This window comes from Hyalella azteca, unplaced genomic scaffold, assembly GCF_000764305.2.
Source record: "Hyalella azteca isolate HAZT.00-mixed unplaced genomic scaffold, Hazt_2.0.2 contig16237, whole genome shotgun sequence".
NCBI classification, from domain to species: Eukaryota; Metazoa; Arthropoda; class Malacostraca; order Amphipoda; family Hyalellidae; genus Hyalella; species Hyalella azteca.
The window spans coordinates 100,257-123,501 of NW_025946063.1; the positions used below are offsets into that span (position 1 = coordinate 100,257).

The 23,245-nt window shown below is 38.5% G+C and overlaps 1 protein-coding gene across 1 annotated transcript; it reads left to right on the plus strand.

Moving 5' to 3' along the window:
- Positions 1-22,969, plus strand: LOC108683047 (the record flags this gene model as incomplete). The annotated part of the gene is made up of 5 exons (XM_018172326.2): positions 1-138; positions 12,106-12,908; positions 18,574-18,723; positions 22,146-22,350; positions 22,755-22,969. Coding segments are annotated over exons 2-5 (1,347 nt in total), but the record flags the coding sequence as incomplete, so codon positions are not given.
- Between the last annotated feature and the right edge of the window lie 276 nt (positions 22,970-23,245).

The following is a 23,245-nucleotide window of genomic DNA, read 5'->3' on the forward strand; positions in this document are numbered from 1 at the left end:
CGACGAGCAGTAGTGCGTGAGATCCTGGTGTGAGTGGTGTGTGTATTTCGTCCCCATGATCGACTCGTATGAGACTTGGATCTGATTCGTTCTAAAGCCGTTTATTATTTACTATTGCGCGTTATTCATGTAAGAGAGGTAAGTGTGTACTATGAAACTTGAATTTCTATATCCATAAGAATGAAAAGCATCAACTACTTCCTGATTCTTGGTACTTAGGGTCTAGGTAGGAGGCATCCTGCGACAGCGGCTGGTCGCGGTGTCGTCACGTAGTTTTTGTATTCTCTTATTTCTGGTCATGACTCGACAACCTTCGAACTGCTTACCGAAAATCCAATAGGTGACGTGAGAGGAAGTTATTGCAGTCGAGCTGATCAAACCTGCCCATGCGAAGATGTATGACTGTATGTTAACCTGGGAACATTTTCGCTCTTCTAATGCATTCTTTGCTAACGATAGTTATTTCTAGTGACCCGAAGTCAGTAGTGACATTTTTGTATGGGATGCTACAAATTTTAATTTCAATATTTATTAAATCATCGTTATGAAGTTATTGCAGTTGAGCTGATCAAACCTGCCCATGCGAAGATGTATGACTGTATGTTAACCTGGGAACATTTTCGCTCTTCTAATGCATTCTTTGCTAATCATAGTTATTTCTAGTGACCCTAAGTCAGTAGTGACATTTTTGTAGGGGATGCTACAAATTTGAATTGCAATATTTATTAAACCAACGTTACGTCAATAACTTCCAAGGAGCGAAAAATGTTCGAAAAAAATGGCTAATTTCTCTACTATTGCGGAAAAATTCAAGAATTGTCTCGCTATTTTGTCGCTTTCATCAATACTTGCTAAAAGAAGCAATTCAAATGTTGAATTTTTTTCGAGATTGAGCAAAAGAGGTCAATCTGCGCACGACATCCCGCTAACGGAATGCGGTGTGAACTTCGTTTGAGGTCGCTGTGGAAAATTCGGGGCATCGAAATGCTTGGTGCAGCAGTAGGGAAATTTTTTCGTCTCGTGCGTTTCTCAAAATTTGTTTACGCTGTAGCAAACTTAGACAATTTAAACTTGTATCTAATGGCTAATTGATTTGTGAATGAAGTCTAACTTCGATCTCCCAAGTGTTACTACTGTAGTTCTTTGTTGTAAGTTCTACGGTAGTTCTTTATTGTAAATTATTCTTTCTTGTATCCAAGACAATCAAGTACAACGTTCATTCTAGAATGTAGATAAAATTATCTCATGGAGTTACTCATTTATAAAACTGTGCACTGTGCTAATGACGAGAAATTGTACTGTACGCAGATATTCGGTGGAATATGCAAGATTTTGAACGTTCACCTTCTTTACGAATAATTTTCTTTCGAAGTAAGATTACGAAAATTATATACAGCAGGGCAAAGTTGCCTAAACCGGCATTATTATTATTATTTTGTTCGACTTACAAAGCCACGCAATAATTGAAATGTTAAATTTTAAGCGTTGTAATTTTTTAATTTATGTTATGAAATCAAAAATTTTTAGTGTAAAGATAGAGAAAATTATCATAAAGCTACTCACATATGAAAAAGCTTGCAATTTAAATGAAACCGACGGCGCCACTAACAGGCTCGTGTCTAGAAAGGAAGTCGCCACAAAATAAAATTTTGAAAAATTATCTGATCGCATAGAAAATGCAACGCGTATTTACATGATGATTTTCCAGATTTATTCTATCATTAAAAGTCATGAAGGCATCCGATGACTGAAAGAACGCTGGGCCTCAATCTGCATCTCGAATTTCCAATGTTTGAAAAGTTTTTATTGATAAGCTTTCGAAACTCGCGATTATTTCGACTGATCCACTTTGATGGAAGTAACTATATTTTTCTTGGAAGATATCAGATGATTTTCTGAGCCAAGTTCCCGGAAAAAGAACCTCTAGGCTCTACCTAGCATTGCCTCACCTGGCCGGCCGCGAGGTATCTATACACTCAGAAACATAGATGAGATTTTGTCCACATTGTGAGACAAATTTCACCAGTGTGTAGGCCATCCTGACCCGTCAAACGGGTGCATCCGTGCTACGTATAAACTATATATATCGACTTGAAGTTCTAGTTGAAATTATACAATAAGAAGACTTTATTGAATTATCTAGAAATAAGTTCAGTATTTCCGGATATTTCCATCCATATTACGATGCATTTATAGGCAACAAAAGTCAGGTAGCATTTACTGACGCGCCTAAGCCTTTGCGACCGTATAGCCCTCGTGAGAAATGACGTAGACCTCACATTAGCAGGCCTGTCACCTATAGACTATAGTCCGACTGAAAGTGTTCAAGATATTAACTAAAGATATGGATTAAAAACGATCGATGTGGAATAAAAACGTTCGATATGGAATAAAAACGATCGATGTGGAATAAAAACGATCAATGTGGAATAATAACGATCAATGTGGAATAAAAACGATCAATGTGGAATAAAAACGATCAATGTGGAATAAAAACATGAAATAATAACGATCGATGTGAAATAATAACGATCGATGTGAAATAATAACGATCGATGTGAAATAATAACGATCGATGTGAAATAATAACGATCGATGTGAAATAATAATGATCGACGTGGAAGAAAAACGATCGATGTGAGATAATAACGATCGATGTGGAATAATAACGATCGATGTGAGATAATAACGATCGATATGAAATAATAACGATCGATGTGAAATAATAACGATCGATGTGGATTAATAGTATGTCCGGGAAAAAGCTGTATCAGTGCTACCTGCAGAAGGTGTGTCACTAATTTGACAATTTGAGCCATCAATTTTCTGAGTGAGGTCTCCAAGGAGGCTTCCTTGGCAGCGCGTTAAAATAAATCCACTAACTCGTCACTCATAAAAATTAACGGTGCCTATTGTCTGAATAGTGACTCACTTTCATATTTCACAGCATGAGCAGAGAACGAACGTGGCGTCGGTATGTCCTTTTTGTTGGGCCGATTAAAGTCAGGATGGCTCACACAAGGAGAAATTAAGAGTGCATCGCGGTTGGGACAAAGTCACACTCACTTCTCTGAGTGTAAATCACTGTGCGGTTTAACACTATACAGTGGGGGGAAATAAATATTCATACACTTGAAAAATCGTATTTTATTGTATGTAAGTACACAAACTGAACAGGAGAAGTGATTTATATTATGTATAGACTGTCTCTTATACACATCTAGATGTGTATAAGAGACAGANAATATTATGACTATGACCCATTAATTCTTTTGAGTGTGCCGGAATCCATTAGGCGATGGCATAATAGCGAGTAACGACGCACGCCGAGTCAATGTTGAGTCAATGATAAAGAAATCGCCTCCGAAGCTACTAAGGTTCATCAGCTGGATATTCGTAAAAACTTTTCAACTCTCGAAAAAATAAGAGGGTCAAATTGTCCAGATAGCGACACACTTTCTTCTTCAGGGATCACACTATGTCAGGATGACCCACACAAAGCAAATCATGCATTTTCATTTTAATTATGACGCTCTCATTTCTTTGAGTGGTTATACTGTCGAACAACGGCTCTAACTGTTAATATATACCCAATTTGATGCAGTCATGCACGGTAATGCTCTGGTAACTATCTATTTACTTTATATGCAGGTATTTTATGAATTAGAGAAAACCGCTTCTTTTTTCAGTGCTAAGTTCGGCCTTGCTTGAAATAAAATATGACCGAGACATGTTTTATTCGTGTCCTGAAAAATATTAAATATTATTTTATTACTACACGCGACTTATTTCATTCGTGATTAGATTAGTTAATAATTCTTGTGGAGTGTTAAGAAATTTCCCAACTACGTCGAGAGCGACATCCATTTATAAGAGCTCTGCTTGAAAACGAGAAAAAATTCAGTTTTTACAAAGATTATAATCTTTGTAAGATTATAATCTTTGTATAATCGATAATTATCGATCATGCTGCCTTCTTGCAAATATTGTGTCTCTGGGCATTTAATTCACTTTTAATATTAACAATAATTGTACACTACTGTTGCGAGTAATATTAAAATTAATTACTATAAACTTTGATTTCGAGTAGGGTCGTTTCGATTTCTAGTTTGATTAAATTATAAGATAACATTGCAATTTTGTTCTGAAGAACCATTTGCTTCACATTGGCATTTAATCAGTAGCTATTCCATCAATTTCTTAAACAAACATTATATCGTCTTTTTATCAATTAATTTTGTGTGTCAGTCTGTTTGAAGGCTTTTTCCGTAAATAAATAAATATATATAGGCGTAAATATATATATGTATTGTATATAGTGGGGCTGTTGGGACGCGTATCCATGATACTTATTGTGTCGGGATATATCCTGGACCTAAAAATTTATTCTTAGTGGGAGAATGAAAAGGATTGAAGGTTGGAAAGGATTAAATACAAAATATATAATAAAATTTTTATATGGATTCGTATCAATTCATTTAAAAAATTGCAAAACGTTTTTTTCATATTTTGAAACCAATCAGAGTAAAAAGTAGGAGTTCGATGTTCTCTATTGTACGTGGGTAATAACGGGTCTTTCTTTATATATATAGGATTTTATTAATGAAAGGAAGACCTATACAGCAGTTTTATTATTATTAACGGGATATATTATAATTAGAGATTATAATATAACACAGTAAATCAATATTCCCGGACAACGCTGGGCTAACGTGCCCTGAATACATATAATTTTCTTATACATTGACTGCAAACTTTGTAGAGTGCAGCATTTAAAAACTTGTAACCGCCATTTGCATGCCCTGTTGCTTATCTATCCCAGAAACCTACTAATGGTAGGAAATGCTTTTACTTTTTGCTATTTGATAAGCAGGCTTTTGATGACAATGTACATGATGAAGATTTCTTTTGTAGCACAGGAAATAACTTATTTTACGCTATCATGCATGGACAATCTTATCTCACTGTCCGACGCATCGAGTGCTGGATGCATCCTGTCTCTTATACACATCTAGATGTGTATAAGAGACAGGTTTAACACTATACAGTGGGGGGAAATAAATATTCGTACACTTGAAAAATCGTATTTTATTGTATGTAAGTACACAAACTTAACAGGANAACACGTCTACCTAACTGAACTCCGTGTAGTGAGAACACGTCTACCTAACTGAACTCCGTGTAGTGAGAACACGTCTACCTAACTGAACTCCGTGTAGTGAGAACACGTCTACCTAACTGAACTCCGTGTAGTGAGAACACGTCTACCTAACTGAACTCCGTGTAGTGAGAACACGTCTACCTAACTGAACTCCGTGTAGTGAGAACACGTCTACCTAACTGAACTCCGTGTAGTGAGAACACGTCTACCTAACTGAACTCCGTGTAGTGAGAACACGTCTACCTAACTGAACTCCGTGTAGTGAGAACACGTCTACCTAACTGAACTCCGTGTAGTGAGAACACGTCTACCTAACTGAACTCCGTGTAGTGAGAACACGTCTACCTAACTGAACTCCGTGTAGTGAGAACACGTCTACCTAACTGAACTCCGTGTAGTGAGAACACGTCTACCTAACTGAACTCCGTGTAGTGAGAACACGTCTACCTAACTGAACTCCGTGTAGTGAGAACACGTCTACCTAACTGAACTCCGTGTAGTGAGAACACGTCTACCTAACTGAACTCCGTGTAGTGAGAACACGTCTACCTAACTGAACTCCGTGTAGTGAGAACACGTCTACCTAACTGAACTCCGTGTAGTGAGAACACGTCTACCTAACTGAACTCCGTGTAGTGAGAACACGTCTACCTAACTGAACTCCGTGTAGTGAGAACACGTCTACCTAACTGAACTCCGTGTAGTGAGAACACGTCTACCTAACTGAACTCCGTGTAGTGAGAACACGTCTACCTAACTGAACTCCGTGTAGTGAGAACACGTCTACCTAACTGAACTCCGTGTAGTGAGAACACGTCTACCTAACTGAACTCCGTGTAGTGAGAACACGTCTACCTAACTGAACACCGTGTAGTGAGAACACGTCTACCTAACTGAACTCCGTATAGTGAGAACACGTCTACCTAACTGAACTCCGTGTAGTGAGAACACGTCTACCTAACTGAGCTCCGTGTAGTGAGAACACGTCTACCTAACTGAACTTTGTGTAGTGATAACACGTCTACCTAACTGAACTCTGTGTAGTGAGAACACGTCTACCTAACTGAATTCCAAGTAGTGAGAACACGTCTACCTAACTGAGCTCCGTGTAGTGAGAACACGTTTACCTAACTGAACTCCTTGTAGTGAGAACACGTCTAACCTAACTGAACTCCGTGTAGTGAGAACACGTCTAACCTAACTGAACTCCGTGTAGTGAGAACACGTCTACCTAACTGAACTCCGTGTATTAAGAAAACCCCCCAAGTATTGTAAATTTTCTGATATATCGCGGTAGTGGATAGTGATTCTGCAACGCACTACTACTTTTGAGCTCGTGGGGTAAAGCTATGCGGTCCAGTTGTGGTGCTGAGTTGTGGTGACGAATTGTGGGATTAAGGTGTGGGATGAAGCTGTGAGGTCAAGTTGTGGCTCCGATTTAAGGGGTCAAGTTGTGGTCATGAGGATTGCTTACAATCCCTTTTTTAGAATTGCTTCTAATCCCTTTCCCAGGAGGATTGCTTCTAATCCCTTTCTCAGGAGGATTGCTTCTAATCCCCTTTTCAGGGGGATTGCATACAATCCGTCTGGCTCGCAACGAACCGTAGTCTCGTGTAAGTTATCGATTGTACGAGCGCCGTCGTTTCTTTTGCTGGCTTTCAATATTTTTCTTTCTTCTATAAACTAGCGCAGTGCCTATTGGACTATGGCTTGAACGCACTGGACTACTGATACTGTACGTTCCACCTCTCATGTGAGAATATTTGCGAGATTTGTGATAATCAGATGTTTATTTCATAACTTTTAACGAGAAAACGGCTTCATTGACGATGTAATTGAAGACCTTTTACCCGTTCTGCCAATACTGATTAACTGAACGAGCAGCTGTCCACAATGAAAACTAACTGGGACTTTGTCCAAATAGCGAAGCAGTTTGCCCCTTGTCTAAGTGAAGCCGCGCCAGTTCGGCCGGCAAAAAAGCTCATCAGTTTTACGTGCAGAAAGTGGGTCCCTAGTTATTATGACAATATGACCCATTAATTATATGGGTGTGCTCTCATAAGCCAGGTGAGATTAGGGCACCAGGCAGCACAGGTGCCCTGGTTTGCTGACGTTACGTGAGTAATCCCGACTCAGTTTTGCTGACTCGACAGCTGCTGACAGCGCAGTACAGGCTGGACTTCTTTGCCGTTGGCTGTTGCTTGTTGTGATGCTGCTGCTGTTAGTTGTGATGCTGCTGCTGTTAGTTGTGATGCTGCTGCTGTTAGTTGTGATNCAATTTAAACTGTCTCTTATACACATCTAGATGTGTATAAGAGACAGGGGGACTGGTTGCCGGTCTGAGAGTGGGTTTGGTTGCAGTTGCACGCTGGGCTATGTTCCACTGCGAGGCTTACACTCCAGCCAGATGACCATTGCAGAAACGTGATACTTGGTCTTTGCACGAAGGTAAACTAGAATGCAATTTTTTAAGCAATTGTTCATTTTATAATATGCTAGTAGGTATAATATTTGTATCTGAATGTTAGTCTTGTTGTGATGTTATGTTATGATGTTGTTTCAACTGTTATACTTGAAGTTACGTTACTTTACTCATCATCTGCGGATTACTATATAAGGACGGGATCCTCCAATCACCGCTATTATCTCGATTATTTTCTACTTTATTATCTTCCCGACTAACGCCGGGCTAGGCTACGAGTAATTTAGTAAATAATGATCAATCAATAATTTTTTAAGGAAAATATAAAACCATTAACCTAGAAGCCTCTATAGCCTTAACATTTTTAATGCGTTATTCCAGTCTGTTGCCCATACGCAAGAAATAAGAAATCGGAAAAATCTAGCGTTAGGATACCGAAAATAGTGTATTTCACCGCCTCAAAACTAGCACTTACTTTATTGAAATGTTATATTTTTCCTTCGGGCCATTAAGGTCGAAACGTTGACTAAAAGTTAATTTCGTTGAAAAACGTTAATTGCGGGTCGATTTCATCGAAAGAAGATCGATTACGAGTTGATTCCGTTGAGAGAACGTTGATCACGAGTTGATTTCGTAAATAAAAACTTTGGTTACGAGTTGATTTCGTTAAAAGAACGTTAATTACGAATTGATTTTCTTGAAAGAACTCCGATTACGAATAGATTGCGTTTAAAGAACGTTTAATCAACGTTATTTCACCGTCGGCACTCATTGGAGCGGCAGAGGCCATGATGCGCGGTGCATGTGGATCAGGCCACGCGGCACAGCAAACATCAGAAGAAACTCCCAATGTTTGCTGAAGCTTTCGCTCGTTCATGTCAACCTACGGTCATTAGCTCTCTGAAATCCATCCTGCTGAATCTGGGACATGCAAACCGGTTGAGAAATTCAAAATAATTTTGTAGTCTGCCGAGAAATCCCAATCATAAGTGACTAATAGGTCGTCAATCAAATTGCGACTTGCCAATAAGAACCGTATAATACTGGGGACAAGTACGATTTGCAGTGTTCAAATACGACACTTTAACTACGAAGATATTTCACTGTCGCTAGAAGGTTTGTCTTATATATATATGGCGCTTCTACAGTATACTGCCTATAAAGTGAAGGATCACATTATGTATGGCGTAGAAAATGTATAATTTTAGAACACTAATTCGCCTCAGGCTGCACCATCCTCTGCCTACTGCGCTACTTAACCATTTTAGGTTACAGTGTGTTTACTTTTACACTTTTTATTCAATGTACACTTTTTATGACGTTTGTTAGCGAGATATGTAAATATTATGCTTTATTTCATTTTATTGTGATGCACAACGAACACAATGTGATAGGATCTTTGCCTCCCAACTATTCCATAACATAAAATAAAAAGTTGTCACCATCTTTGATCCGGACCTGCCAGCGGCAAATTGACTACAGTTACGCTGTTGCGTTCAAGTCGTTTGATTATAACCACACCATTGTGTTTCCAACCTGTCCTACCAATGGAGCGTTGGTATCAAACTAATCTAAGTCGTCTCGAGTTGGCGTTGACCTTAACGCTGGTGTGAACGCTCTGGGTATTTAAGATGGATTGAACCTCAAGTATCTCCTGAAGCCCGTTGATTCGCTCTTTTCAATATAATTTTGCACAAGATTCATTATCGTGCGTTCAAAAGAATGATGAACTATTTGCAGTATTTTTAATTGGTGTGCCGGAGACGCAACACATTGTAGATGAATGGCGTGGCTTATTGTTTATACTAAATGTATGACTGAAAACGTGTATTGATGGACTTTATGGATTGATATTTACTCACTTTATAGGAAGGGGGCGATTATTTGCCCCGATATTACTGCACTAGACTCAGCCCACCCGTCCTAGCGAGAGTGGTAGAGGACGAAAGCTGAATTAACGAAGCGATTATTTTATGCACAGTAGATTATTTCTATAATCAAGTGCGTGGCGTTGTCATGACTACGAAAGCGTCGCGACTTATTGCACTATATATATAATGCGCTGCACAAACTACCGTCTGGTCGATCTGCTTAGCGTTTCCATGGAAACTGCGCCGGAGTCGTTTTCAAATTTGTCGCTATTATATTCGGATTTATTGCAATTGCTAGTTTTTACGTAACTACAGATAAGTTGAGGATAATGTCTCTAACTGTGATTATTGTGTTAGTTAAGATATACTTGTAAATTATACAAAGAAGTTAGCATATTGTTGGGTCGCTAAAATTTCGTATTTGATGTGAATTATTTTGTCGTGCCTGTGAATTTGATTTAAGGGTATATTATGTAAATCTAACATGTACATTTTGTGCATATAATAAATTTAAGTATATTCAAAATGGTCCAAATGTTCATCATAATCCTGCCGAATGTTCTGATATCAGTAACAATTTTATTCCACTTAAGTGCGTGTATATAGCCTGAAAACGTTGAGTGTTGAAAAACGGGCCTGACAAGCAGTTCTGCAACACTTGATGGCAAGCCGTACAACTGCAGACACTTGTTAGTTGTTCCATGTACTGTAACGTATTGATTTTTATTTCAATAAACTGTAATTTTTGTCGAAAATCATACTACAGAAAATGACAACTAGTTATGTACACTACATTGCCCATCAATCTTAATTTAGTTCTTTCAGGTTAGTTAAGAATTCTTTGCTTTTAGACGAGAATCCAAAATTCTTTATTTTCAAAGTGACTTAATTGATAGCACTGGTGATTTAAAAATATTATTTGTTTAAAGAGGTTTTTATAAGCGTTCGTTTGAAACCTAGCAAAGTAACAACAATAGGTGTCGAGTTTTTCGAGTGTGTATGCCCAATACCTGTACAGTGAGTTGTTGATATAACCTATACGAAAAAACAATTGCGATAACCTAGAATCGACTAGTATTTTCGTTACAGATTTTGTACATACTAATTCAATTACTGAGTGTTGAACATAATATTTAATGTTCGTTATTAGTAAATGCAGGGCTTTCGTACATCTATGATTTGCGAAAATTGAAGGGAACCTTATCAGTGGCTGCAGCCAGCGTCTGGAGCCATTCATGTGGGGCGCGTCGCGCTGGCAAGTGCTGCGTGCCGGCGCATGATGAAGGCTGCTGATGTCAACCGTGTACGAATTGTGTCAATCGTGAAAGAATTGTGTCAATCGTGAACGAATTGTGTCAATCGTGAACGCTGTGTGTCAATCGTGAACGAATTGTGGCAATCGTGAACGAATTGTCAATCGGGAATTGTGTCAATCGTGAACGAATTGTGTCAATCGTGAACGCAGTGTCAATCGTGAACGCAGTGTGTCAATCGTGAACGAATTGTGTCAATCGTGAATGAATTGTGTCAATCGTGAATGAATTGTGTCAATCGTGTACGAAGTGTGGCAATATTGAACGAAGTGTGCGACGATCGTGTAGGAAGTGTGCGACAATCGTGAAGGAATTGTAGCAATCGTGAACGAATTGCAGCAATGTGTACGAAATTTGGCAATCGTGACAATCATGAACGAATTGTGGTGATCGTGGTGAAGTTGGTAACATATACGTTCACATACGGCATTAATCGTGTTTTTTTTTGAGTGGTTATTCATTTTTCGTGGCGGGGTAACTTTGAAAAAAACTGGCGTGATTTATAATAATTTTGTTAAATTCTCGGTAATTCGTAGCTCGTGTTTGTTAATGTTGTGAATAGCGGTGGCCATATCGCCTTACCGCAAGTGACCATAACTTCGTTGAGTTTGGCTAAGCAACGAATTCCTTCGTATTAACATTTTGTGTTGCTTTTATTCCACTACACGACGCTTGTTTTGTCTTAACTACGGCAGTGATGATTGCAAGCGAAGTGTGCAATGTACATTACTGCTTTCAATAGAAGAGATATTAACTGTTGTACATGCTATTTACTAGTGTTTGTGACGCATTTTTTTGTGACCTTAGAATTTTTATCCATTTTATGTTTTCTAGGAGATTAGAGGTGAAGAATTTTGTCTCAGGCCTATTTTTGATGTCTCTGTGACAAAAGAGAAAGTTTTATTCCGTTACGTATGACACGATTGTACGAATTTTTATTAACCAAATTAAACAGAATTGCTCGACAAGAGTCAAGTCTTTACTTCGTGGGTTGGATGCCTTCGCTGTGATCCAGAGCACTCGACCGGCTTTTCTTAGCCCTGAAAACTAGGCCTGGAAAGCTGCTTTTTACAGCAGCTCCTATCTATGAATTCCGACTCATGATTAATCCTTGTGATTATTTCTTCATTGTTTGTAAAGGAAATAATGTCGTGAGCTTTAATTTATATTCTTACTTATCAATCGTTTGCAACAAAAATAATTATTGATTATATTATTATTTGAGTTTTATGAGAAATGTTTGGAATTGCTAATGAATGAATATTCCAAAAATTTGTTTCTATTGTTAATATTATCCCAATTCAATGGCTGTTACAATATATTTTTTTCTTAATGCAGGTGCAGTGAAGAGGCTGTGGCTGAAGATGGCGTCGCTACGGATTATGCTGATCCGAGGGTCGTTGTTGGTGAACATGTTGGTGCTTACTTACCTCTGCATAACATGGCTGTCTGTTAGTGAACACCGCACTCCCAATTCCCCTCCATCGCAGTCTCACTATCGCTCCCTCGAAGCCATTGTAGAGCAGGTTAGTGGTCGCTCCCCTCTGTACAGTCCCCCTTATGATTCCAAAAGAAATGAAGTCCCACTTGAGGTTTTGCGACACAATGAAGACAAACTTTCGAGCGCCTCTATAAAAGATTCAGGCACTGGAAATGTTGATGTGATAAGAGATGACCAAGCCACTAGGGAGGATATTGGAGATCCTGACAAAAATGACATGCTGCTAGATGGTAAAACTAAAGGCTCTAAAGAGGAGTCAGCTATCGAGAAGGCTAATATTGCTTTAGCCGAAAGAGAAAGTCAACTCAAGATGAACCCTTATTACGACCCTCAGTTTAAAGAACCTCCTCGCGAGGTGCAGGAAAGCCAAGGCGTCACCGAACAATTGCATGCACTCGTCATCCCTACCGATGCCCCTGACCCTCCACCTGATTCCTTGGAGAAAAAAATGTATCCTGACTTCCGGGGTTGTGCATCTCGTCCCCTAGTGCCGTTCCACAGTCAGCACGGCGAGTTTTGGATCCTTGAGAACTACATCCCTGCTGCCTTGCCCTTCCGGTGTGATGAGTCCATCACGTACACCACCCACGGGGACTACACCTTCCTCGACAACCTAGAGACACTCACCTCCAGGTGGCAGGTGAGAACCATTACACGGCATTAACGTTCAACTTGATATCAGTGCCCTATACTATGCATGTTTAACTTATACATCAATAAATTAAATGGAGTTGTTTCACATGACGCGCCATTAACGTTTAACTTCATATCCGTGTCTTATACTATGCATGTTCAATTTAAATGGAGCTTTTACACTCAGAAAATGAATGGGTCATATTGTACACACATCACGTAAAGAGGGTGGACCTAGCACTGCAAAGCCCTTTTGCGGGGCCTTGACAGTTAAATTTTTTTATAAGCCTGATGTTTTTAAGTTTTATCCGCACAACTTTTGACGTAGCGTTTTCTGTGTGAGCTGTATACGTATGGGTGCTGGCTCTCGTCTGATAGACGAATTATCTACATTTGCTCATCTCATATCGGGTTCTCATCGAAACTGCCGGCCGATAAGAACCGCATGTATCAATCATTGATTTGTAAAATGTTCACCATCTACCCGTGAACATTTGCCGACCCACCCCCAAATGGCCAAAATTACCCAAGGCCAATGTGGCCAATAGCGAAGTCACATGTGGTGATGCCAAATCTACACTTGGATAATTTCTCTGTGGCAAAATTTTTACATTACCAGCTTTTGCAAATGCTGTCATGGTCCCTTGTCAACGTGAGCAAATGACCTCGTTGCCAAATGTCGGTATACCCGCACTTTTGGCTCGAACGGAAAAATCTTGCTTGGTTAAATGTTTGCTTGGCCAAATGTTTGCTTGGCCAAATGACCATATGAATGACTAAACCACGTGGGCTCTAATGAACACATGGCTCATGCAATGTCTTCATGGCTGAATGGGTGCATGGCTGAATGTGCGCATGGCTGAATGTGCGCATGGCTGAATGTGCGCATGGCTAAATGTGCGCATGGCTGAATGTGCGCATGGCTGAATGTGCGCATGCCTAAAAGTCTGCATTGCCCCCCAAGCACTAACAACGCTTAGCCATTGGCTAACAACGCTTAGCCTTAGTCATGTAAATTGAAAATGTTAATTAAATAACGCTGGGCTCAACTGCGATCAAATGGTTCAGCATTTCTGCGTTAGCGACGAATCAGATTTTAACACCAGTGAATGACGAAAGATTATCAGATAACAAACTTACTTCAGTATGCATCGAGAAGACGACGGTCTCTTGGAAATACTGTCAGGTGACTGTGATGCCTAATCTTTGTAACAGAAGACTGCTTTGCGATACCTACTCTCCATATCCTTGGAATTTTGACATTAAAATTAAAGAGACGTGCCTAATTTACTCAAATGCATTCAATGCACGTTCATGAAAGTCGGTGACGGTTTGGGCTTTACGAAGGGAAAGTGTATTGCCTCAGATAAATGAGTGAGACTATATCCACATACCTATTCACTTTTTGCCCTTGAGTGGGTCATCCGGCCCGTGTTTGATGCGGCGAAAAACGCTTACCTGTGTTGCAGAAACGCAGAATGTGTGTTACTATTGAGACGATGTGACCTATTCATTTGTCTGAGTGTTTGCTTAGGATGCTACATGTGCTACCTTAACGACGAAATATCAACTGAGTGATCAGCGATCATGCAATATTGAGATATGGGATGCATTTCCTGAGTCTTCACTGCCACTGCACGTTTAGGCTCTGCACTCGTATAAATGAATGTATCATATCGTCCAAATAGTGTCTTACTTTCGTACGCAGCACCGATACCCCCTTTTGCCAGCTAAACTTGTGTCAGGATGACCCGCACAAATGCAAAGAGTGCATCTCTATTTTGACATATTCTCATTTCCCTGAGTGTGAGAGCGTTAATTTTCCATTTCACGTCGCACTATAAAAGCTAAGCGTTTAATCTGCAGACATTTAATATCGCTCTACGACATTTAGAGCATTTACTGGCGTTTCATATCGCTCTACGACATTTAGAGCATTTACTGGCGTTTCATATCGCTCTACGACATTTAGAGCATTTACTGGCGTTTCATATCGCACTAAGACATTTAGAGCATTTACTCATTCACTGGCGTTTCATATCGCACTAAGACATTTAGAGCATTTACTCATTTACTGGCGTTTCATATCGCTCTAAAACATTTATAGCATTTACTGAGCGTTTCACATCACTCGGGATCTCTGAGCGTTTGCTCAGCGTTCTTTTGTATCAACGACTTCACATCGCTTATCAAATATGAAGCTTTAGATATAAGCTCTATTATTACACGTCTTTTTATGATCGGGTTCCCAGAAAAATAGATGCATGTTCTCCAGTTTCAGTTTCGGGCGTCTCACAAGTGATATGTACGGTCGTTACCTTAATATTATCTTGAATCTTATAATTATATCCTTTCTTCGCATTTCATCTATATGAGGAACGGGAGTTTTTTATGTTCCCTTTGCATATAGGATCGTGAATATATGCTGGAATGTCAATATATATCATGAGTAGAGAAAGTCATTTACGCATACACTCATTTATGCATATATGAAGAGCGTAAATTTTTGGGATAGTACGCAGAATTTGTTACATTAAATGTTACATTAAGCAAGCATTATCCTAAACAATGCATTTCTAACCGCTACATTAACCGAGTAGAAATCCATGCCTGATGTGAGCTGTCTCAACTCTCCCGCAGTGTTGCGTCATCTGAGTCTGGTTCTGCCCTGGACACTCAGTATGCTTGTCAGTCTCCTCAGTGTAGTCAGCTTCACAATTGAGAACAATGTATAGTATTGTATACAATACATAGTCAGCTGCCTGCTCGTGGAGGCTAAGATACACGCTGTGTAGGCGTTCTCTACACAAGGCTCAATCTTCTCGCGTTATTAGAAATTAGAAAATAAGTTTATTTACCACATTTTTTCATGTTTTGCTATGGACGCCATTGCTTTTAGGCGGTTAATTATGTTTGTTCGAATTCAGTTTCTTATTTAATATCTCATTAAATTAAGACTATTTTTATCGATGAAAGTTACCTACGCCAATATTTTCTCAGCCAATATTTCTAAAGTCTAAAGATCCTACGCTGAATGATTGGCTGTCTTCTCGCTTGTTATGCTGTCTCGTATTTCCCTCTTTCTCGCGTGTATATGCATTTAAATACCTTTAAATAGATAATTTAAATGTATATAATTATAAATTTGAAATATATAAAAATAATAAGAATAAAATAAAAATACATTTAAAAAAGTAGATAAATTAAATTTAATATAGTAAATAAATTATAATTTAAATATATTTTTTATATTTAAATACATTTAAATATATAATTTTTGTGTACTATACTAATATACTATTTATATTTCTCTGACTTTATGAACCTATATGCTATATCCCTCATTTGATGTGAATAATAACTCTTATCATACTCATAATGCATGTATGATGTGTCCACTCTAAATATTACATCACACAAATAGTACGTTATGGCAAATATCACACTAAATTCATAACGTTGTCGTGCAATTAAGTGCTCGCTGCTGTCCTGCTGTATTTGCCGTATAATGAATACCGAAAATAAAGGTAACACAACAATATAATTATCTATAAATAGAACCCAGAGTCAAACGCGGTGTTTAATGTAAGTTAAGACTGAATTTCAATTAATTAAGAATGCAATGATTATATTGTAACTTAATGCGAGTGATAGATATTTTCACTAATTTTTTCGTTATGCCAATTGGATCGGAACGCCATAATATAACCATAAAACTGTTAGTCTGGCACCGTTAGTTTTGAATGTTAACATAGGAGAATTACCAATGAATATTTATTTTTTCGATGCGATTGTTTTTATTGGCCAGCCGACTTGCTTCAGCAAATGAGTTGATGAGTATTAAGCAATCTATCGTTATTAAACCTAACTTATTGAATTTTTGCTGATTATATCCTTATTTCATTCCCCTGCTTGAATTTAAGAGAGACTTCATCATGCTAAGAGGATTCATCGTGATCATAATTTGAGAGATATCAAGAAAAGAGTACTTATCATAATAATTTAATACGGAGTTTTCGATCTCTAAATTTCAGTTTGTGGATTTACAGCCCATTCATTGCATTGAAATTCGTTACGCTATTTAAAACAAGAATGGATGAATAACATACATTTCCCTCTTCCAACAGCATTCTTCAACAAAACTGCTGCGGATTTTCGTCGGCGGTATTATCATTGTGTTCCGTTAAAATAAATATTTATTTAAGTATGTTGCAATATGACGAAGAACAAGAGGTCAATTGTTGAGCAATAGTCCAGTATAAATATTCTTATCATGAACTGATCCAGCTACCTTAGACTCGTCTAATTGTTAATTGCGTAGAAAATACATTATTGTAGTTTGATATTTTGCTCGGCCTAATAAGTGATCGGGGGCGAGGCGTTTCCTAAGATTCTATGGCATATGTTTCTTAGCGGAAACTATTAACTTTCTCTAGATACTTTCTGCTCATAAATACCAATAATTTATTTTCATCGATCAAGAAGCACTGGCAAATGTGGATCGATGCTGCCATGACGCTGATTTATATTTATTATATCAGATTTATTAGGGAGCTATATATAAGTAGCTCGCGCTATTTAACCACAACGACCGCTGAAAAAATCTTTGATACGAAGAACGGTGCGCCTCAGGAAAGTCATTAAGGAACAACGCTGGGCAAAACCTCGTTGCAAAAAAAAATTCGCACTGAAAAAAAAACACGGAGTTTTGTCGGGTGAACTGCCTATAGCTAACACCGTTAGAGCTGTTCGACGACTGACGAACAATAGCGAGACCTGCGCCTTATACATTGGGAACAAACTGGCGTTCAGCATTTAACAACATAATTTGAAATAAAATATCCGTTTACCTGTTTCTGAAGAGTTGTAAATTTCCGAGTTTGTGGCTTCTGTGGGCCAACTAACGAAAGCGTTGCAAGTGGATGTCAATTTGATGCCGTTTCTTTGTAGTTAAGCTTAGATATCCTGAGTTTTATTATGGGCAAATATTCCACTGTTTTTAAATGCTTTTTAGCACATTTTCTCATTTATGGAAAAAAAGGTGCTATTGTGCTGGCCATGTCCGTCTTTCCGTCCGTCTGTCCGTCCGTCTGTCTGTCTGTCTGTTTGTCCGTCCGTGACTTCACGTTTTCGTCGACGAGAAAATGCGCTCTCTGTCACTCACTGCAGTGAGTACTGAGTTATATTTTTTATGATATTGATGATATACGTGCATATTATTGAAGAGTGCCTGTTTCCTTATTATTTTTTACGCCATTTTCTGGAATTTGTATAGTCCCCGATCTCCTACGTTTAAATGTTTTCTGTGTTTACTTTAAATGTCATATTTGTTTACTGAACCGAATATATATGAAAAATATGGGCTAAAAACAAAGCCGTATTTCACCTGCCGCTGATTTCTTAGATCACAGAATTTTGACCACCCAGCCACCTCGCCTATTTCGGCAAGAATTTTACAGCCAGCTGCTGGTATCAAACCCTTCACTCATTGCACCAATTTTGTTCTTTATAACTCTACCGCCTCATCCGAATACCGAAGCGACTTAATATTTTGTAGTGATCAAGTGTCATATTCAAGACCGAACAAATGTTTGGTCTTGAAAGAAAAAACAATTAAAAAACATTCAAAAGTAAACTAATGAATAGCATGATGTTATATTTTCTGCGTACAGGGGCCAGTGAGCATCAGCGTATACGCTCCTGGGAACGACTTCGAAGTGACCATATCGACCATCCTGTACCTCAGAGACTGCTGGGCGGAGGGCATCAAGAAATTTGTTACTTTCCACCTAATTTATCACACCGACCACATCCCCAAAAAGGTTCGTATATACACGAATTAATCTATTTAGTTTACATGTTATAGCAATCCTGGTGTTACTCTGCATAGGTAGAGCGCTCAATTGAACCCAAATGTTCTCTCAGAGAAATTACTGGGACTTTGTTCCAATAGCGGTGAACTGTTTGCCTTTGCGTGAGTCAACCTGACCCAAGGTAAAAATGATATCTGAGCACTGATATCTGTATTATGCCCGCTCTTTGCACGTGTTGCCGATAAAAAAATGTTTTACCATTATGATTAGCTTTGAATATGTTATATTATAATTATTGCCATTATTATTATTAAATTATTATCATTAATATTATTTTACTATTATTATAGGTTTTAATGTATGAGCCGTTCATTTATGCGAGTGTATCCTGCATTGAGACTGCGTCGCACTGTCACTTGCGGTGCCCTGCCATTTAAATGCCTCGGCCCTGACATTGTCTTGCGGCGCCCTGGCGGAGACCACAACAGATAGCGCGTTGCTTCAGGTCGCCGCTACCATCATGAGCGAGACTTCTAAGCTTGCTGTTGAAATCGGCTTCATAATCAATATATTGTGGATTAAAAGTCAATTTAATGTGATTAAAAAGTAATTTAATGTTGATTGTTGAAAACCAATGGAGCGCGTGATGTACTTTCTGCAGAGAGCTGTGATACGCCCTCGGGTCGAACAGGGTCAAAATTACCCATTCTATAAGGCAAATGTTGCATCGCATTTTGGACAAAGTTTTGTTAATTTCTCTGAGTGAGGGAAATTTGGGAAAAGCACTGGAGCAGCTACCTGATATGACTGACACCAGCACTGATATGACTGACACCAACACTGATATGACTGACACCAGCACTGATATGACTGACACCAGCACTGATATGACTGACACCAGCACTGATATAACTGACACCAGCACTGATATGACTGACATCAGCACTGATATGACTGACACCAGCACTGATAACACCAGCACTGATATGACTGACGCCAGCACTGATATGACCCATTTATTTCTCTGAGTGTTCTCAAGAACCTGCTTCGCCTCGCAGGTCGTCGAGTGCGGTGACCGTGGCAGTTTAATTTCTTCGTATCTATTTTTTTATGTGACCTTGAGGGCTGCTCGGTCGCACTTGAAGGTTAATTAGCCGCTCCTGGCTGGGAATTGTTGCGGGCAGATGATGTTGGTGGATAATGGTCATGATTAGTTTATTTGCACGATATAATCTCCTGTTTTACTTGTGTTTTTAATGATGAGTGTGTTTCCTACGGCATCCGAAACCTACTATGCATTAAGGATATTAAAACAGTATTTCTTCTGTAGAAAATTGGAAATCGAAACTAACGGTCGGGATGTAAGACGTTGCCTGACGATCAAGCTGGATTTTTGCAGAGCTGATTAATAGTCAATCTAAAGTGGATTAATAATCAATATATTGTGGATTAAAAATAAATTTAATGTGATTAAAAATTAATTTAATGTTGATTGTTGAAAACCACCATGCATTATGCAACGCAATGTTGAAAGTAAAGTATGTGAAGTGTAGCAAACATTGTTCCAAGTCAGTGATTGCCTTTCGCTTTTTCAGTTCTCTTTTCCTCGTCGGTGAAATATTCTACTTGGCCTTCACACGCATTCATTGTTGCTTCACTATCACCAAACTCAGTCCACGTTCTGGTTGAATCAGCAAAAGATTAGGAATTTATTCTTCATGTTCTCAATAAATTTTGATTTACCTTGCATGTCGCTGCAAAGTTTTATAAGAATTTATTTTAATACACGAATAAATGAAAAATAAAAATAAATAAATAATGTATATAATTCTTGATACTGTTTTCGACACAATAAAAGGCGGAAGTTTATTTTTCAAGTATAAAATATTGTAAATTCCAACCATGAATGTTGGCATTCGACAAAAACATCTGTTTTTAACGCAGCCAAAAATGAATAAAGCCCAACCTCATGGCGACCAACACCTGCTATCATGTGGTGAGCATGAGCAAAATATACATTCGAGTATAATATCCAAGTAACGGAAATCGTTCACATTTGAAACAATAAATTCAAAAACGTCAATGAATTGACATGAATTTATGACTGATAATTTTACAACGATGTTACTAAATCTCCGACGCTCTATAAGCAGGCAAGCGCATGCTGCAACTGTGGCAAGTTACCTACGGCATTGATAGTGATAGATGAACTCTAATTGTCTCGATATTTCGTTCAATATATCATGAGTACGTTGAATGATTTTCACGAGGATGACACGAGCTTAACATTATTGTGTCCCTTCAGCTCCAGCAACCTCTGTATAAATCGATCGAGCTCCGCCGCCGATTTATCGCTTACCCGTCCACAAACAGTTGACATCGCTAATAATTCTAGAGCTTGTGAAGTAGAAAAACGCTTTTTAAAAACTAAATGTATTAGAAGTTTTAAAAACCTTGATTACAAATAAATAATGTTTGCTGTTGTTTTTGATCAGTCTCAGTGCATTTTTTCTTTGATACAATGGGAGTATATATGACAACGGTTTGTATCAGTGATGCAAATTGGGACTTGGTGGCAGCCTGAGACAACGTTCAGCTCAAGTGCAACCTAAATAAAACCCAAAGTAAACTCAACTCGAAATATCAAGGACACTTAATTACTGGTATCAAGGACACTACCCGGCATCGCGGGAGCATGGCATCGGATTATAAACAGCATTTCTTCGCTTGGTAAACTCGAGCTTTATTGTGAATGTCATTTATTTTGGTCGAGATAAATCGGCATCGCTGCTGTCCGGTGGTATGATGTGATTTGTTCGCAACTTTGTGAGGAGTTAACCATGCATGCACCTAAAAAATAAAACTCGTGCATTATTTCACCTGATTGCTAAAATCGCATATGAACTTCCAATCTACTAGCATGGAAAACGCTAAAAAGTTGATTCATTTACAATGTAAAAATATTTGGTTTCCGTCTAAATTTATGCCGAAATTGACTATTCACGAAATTAACTATTTAAATGGATTGAAACGCGAAAAAAATATCAATGATTATTGATTAATTCCATGCGGATAAAAGCCATGAAAGTTATTAAGCAAGGGTTTCGGTTATAAATATACAGAAATTTCAAAATCCTTGGCAGGACAGCAACAGATGAGGAGGTAGAATTATAGAATCTTTCGGAGCCCGATACGTCGCACGGTTCTGCATGAATGCTCATTACTGGATGAGGTAGATGTGCAAGAAGGTTTCTAGTACGGAAATTTAGACTGAATTTTCATTACAAAGAATAGATCTTATATGGTGGTTCTGAAAAAGGCATTAGTGATGTGAAAAATCAACACATAATTGAAAATTTTAATATACATTTTTAAATCTAAAAAATATTTGATTTTAAAATATAAAAAGTAAATATATTTAATATTTTCAGATCCCGACGACAGAGGAGTTGTTGGGTCGCAAGATGGACTGCAGCGTCGAGCCTCCCAAGTGGTCTAACGTCACCACGTACCGGCAACAGAAGAAGCTCCTCTACCCCGTCAACGTCGCCAGGAACGTTGCCAGAAGAATGGCGTCGACGTACTTTGTCTTCCCGTCAGACGTCGAACTCTACCCTTCCGTTAATTTTATACCAGGTCAACATTTTACTCTAACCTGCTAGGTGATACATCATAATAAATCGTGTACCAATTTTGACAAAGAATTATATTATTTAATAACTTCAATCTACTTCATACAAGCTTTATTTCCAATGAAATAGTCAAAAAATCCATTATCTTTACATTAAGTTAATTACGATTCAGTATTTTTAGGTCTGAGGACTTATAGCTTCTGCGCTAATTGTGTCACTGCCTTCATTATCCACGTATTTTGAGTTCCATTTTCTGATATTGCAATTTCATTTAATTATACAGAATCGCATAATTAATTGACTCCTAGAGGTGCTAAATTGTTTATTGACTTCCTATTCGTTAAATTTTTCACCTTGTTTACTGTCAATTATTTGCTTCAGGAAAGTCATTAAAAATTTACCGTGCAGAATTTTTCAAAATGCTCAAGAAGCCCGACGTCTCTAACACGACTCAGCCGCGGGTGTTCGTGTTCTCGATCTTCGAGGTGGAAGAAAGTTCCTCTCCTCCCGAGACCAAAGCGGAAGAGACCAAAGCGGAACTCATCAAGATGCTTGATAGCAAGAAAGCTATTCCTTTCCATCAACGTGTTTGTGCCAGCTGCCACAACATCCCCCATTCTAAGGTGGGTCACGGAACCAGCTAGTAGTTAGTTAGTTTAGTGGCCACATGTTTACTAGCGCTTCAGCTATTTATGCAGCTATCTCGCACCGGAAGTCAAGATGAACATCACCAAAGAGGTGGAAGGTCTCAGTTATCGAAAGATTCTCGAATCAAAAATTGGTCATCACCCTCAAGGGTTGGAAGGTCTCAATTGTCCAGCCCACTGAAGTTGGCTCGAAAGAAGCAGCGTTAGCATCTTAAAGAGACGAAGTGACAAGAAGGGACAGGTGAAAAGCAA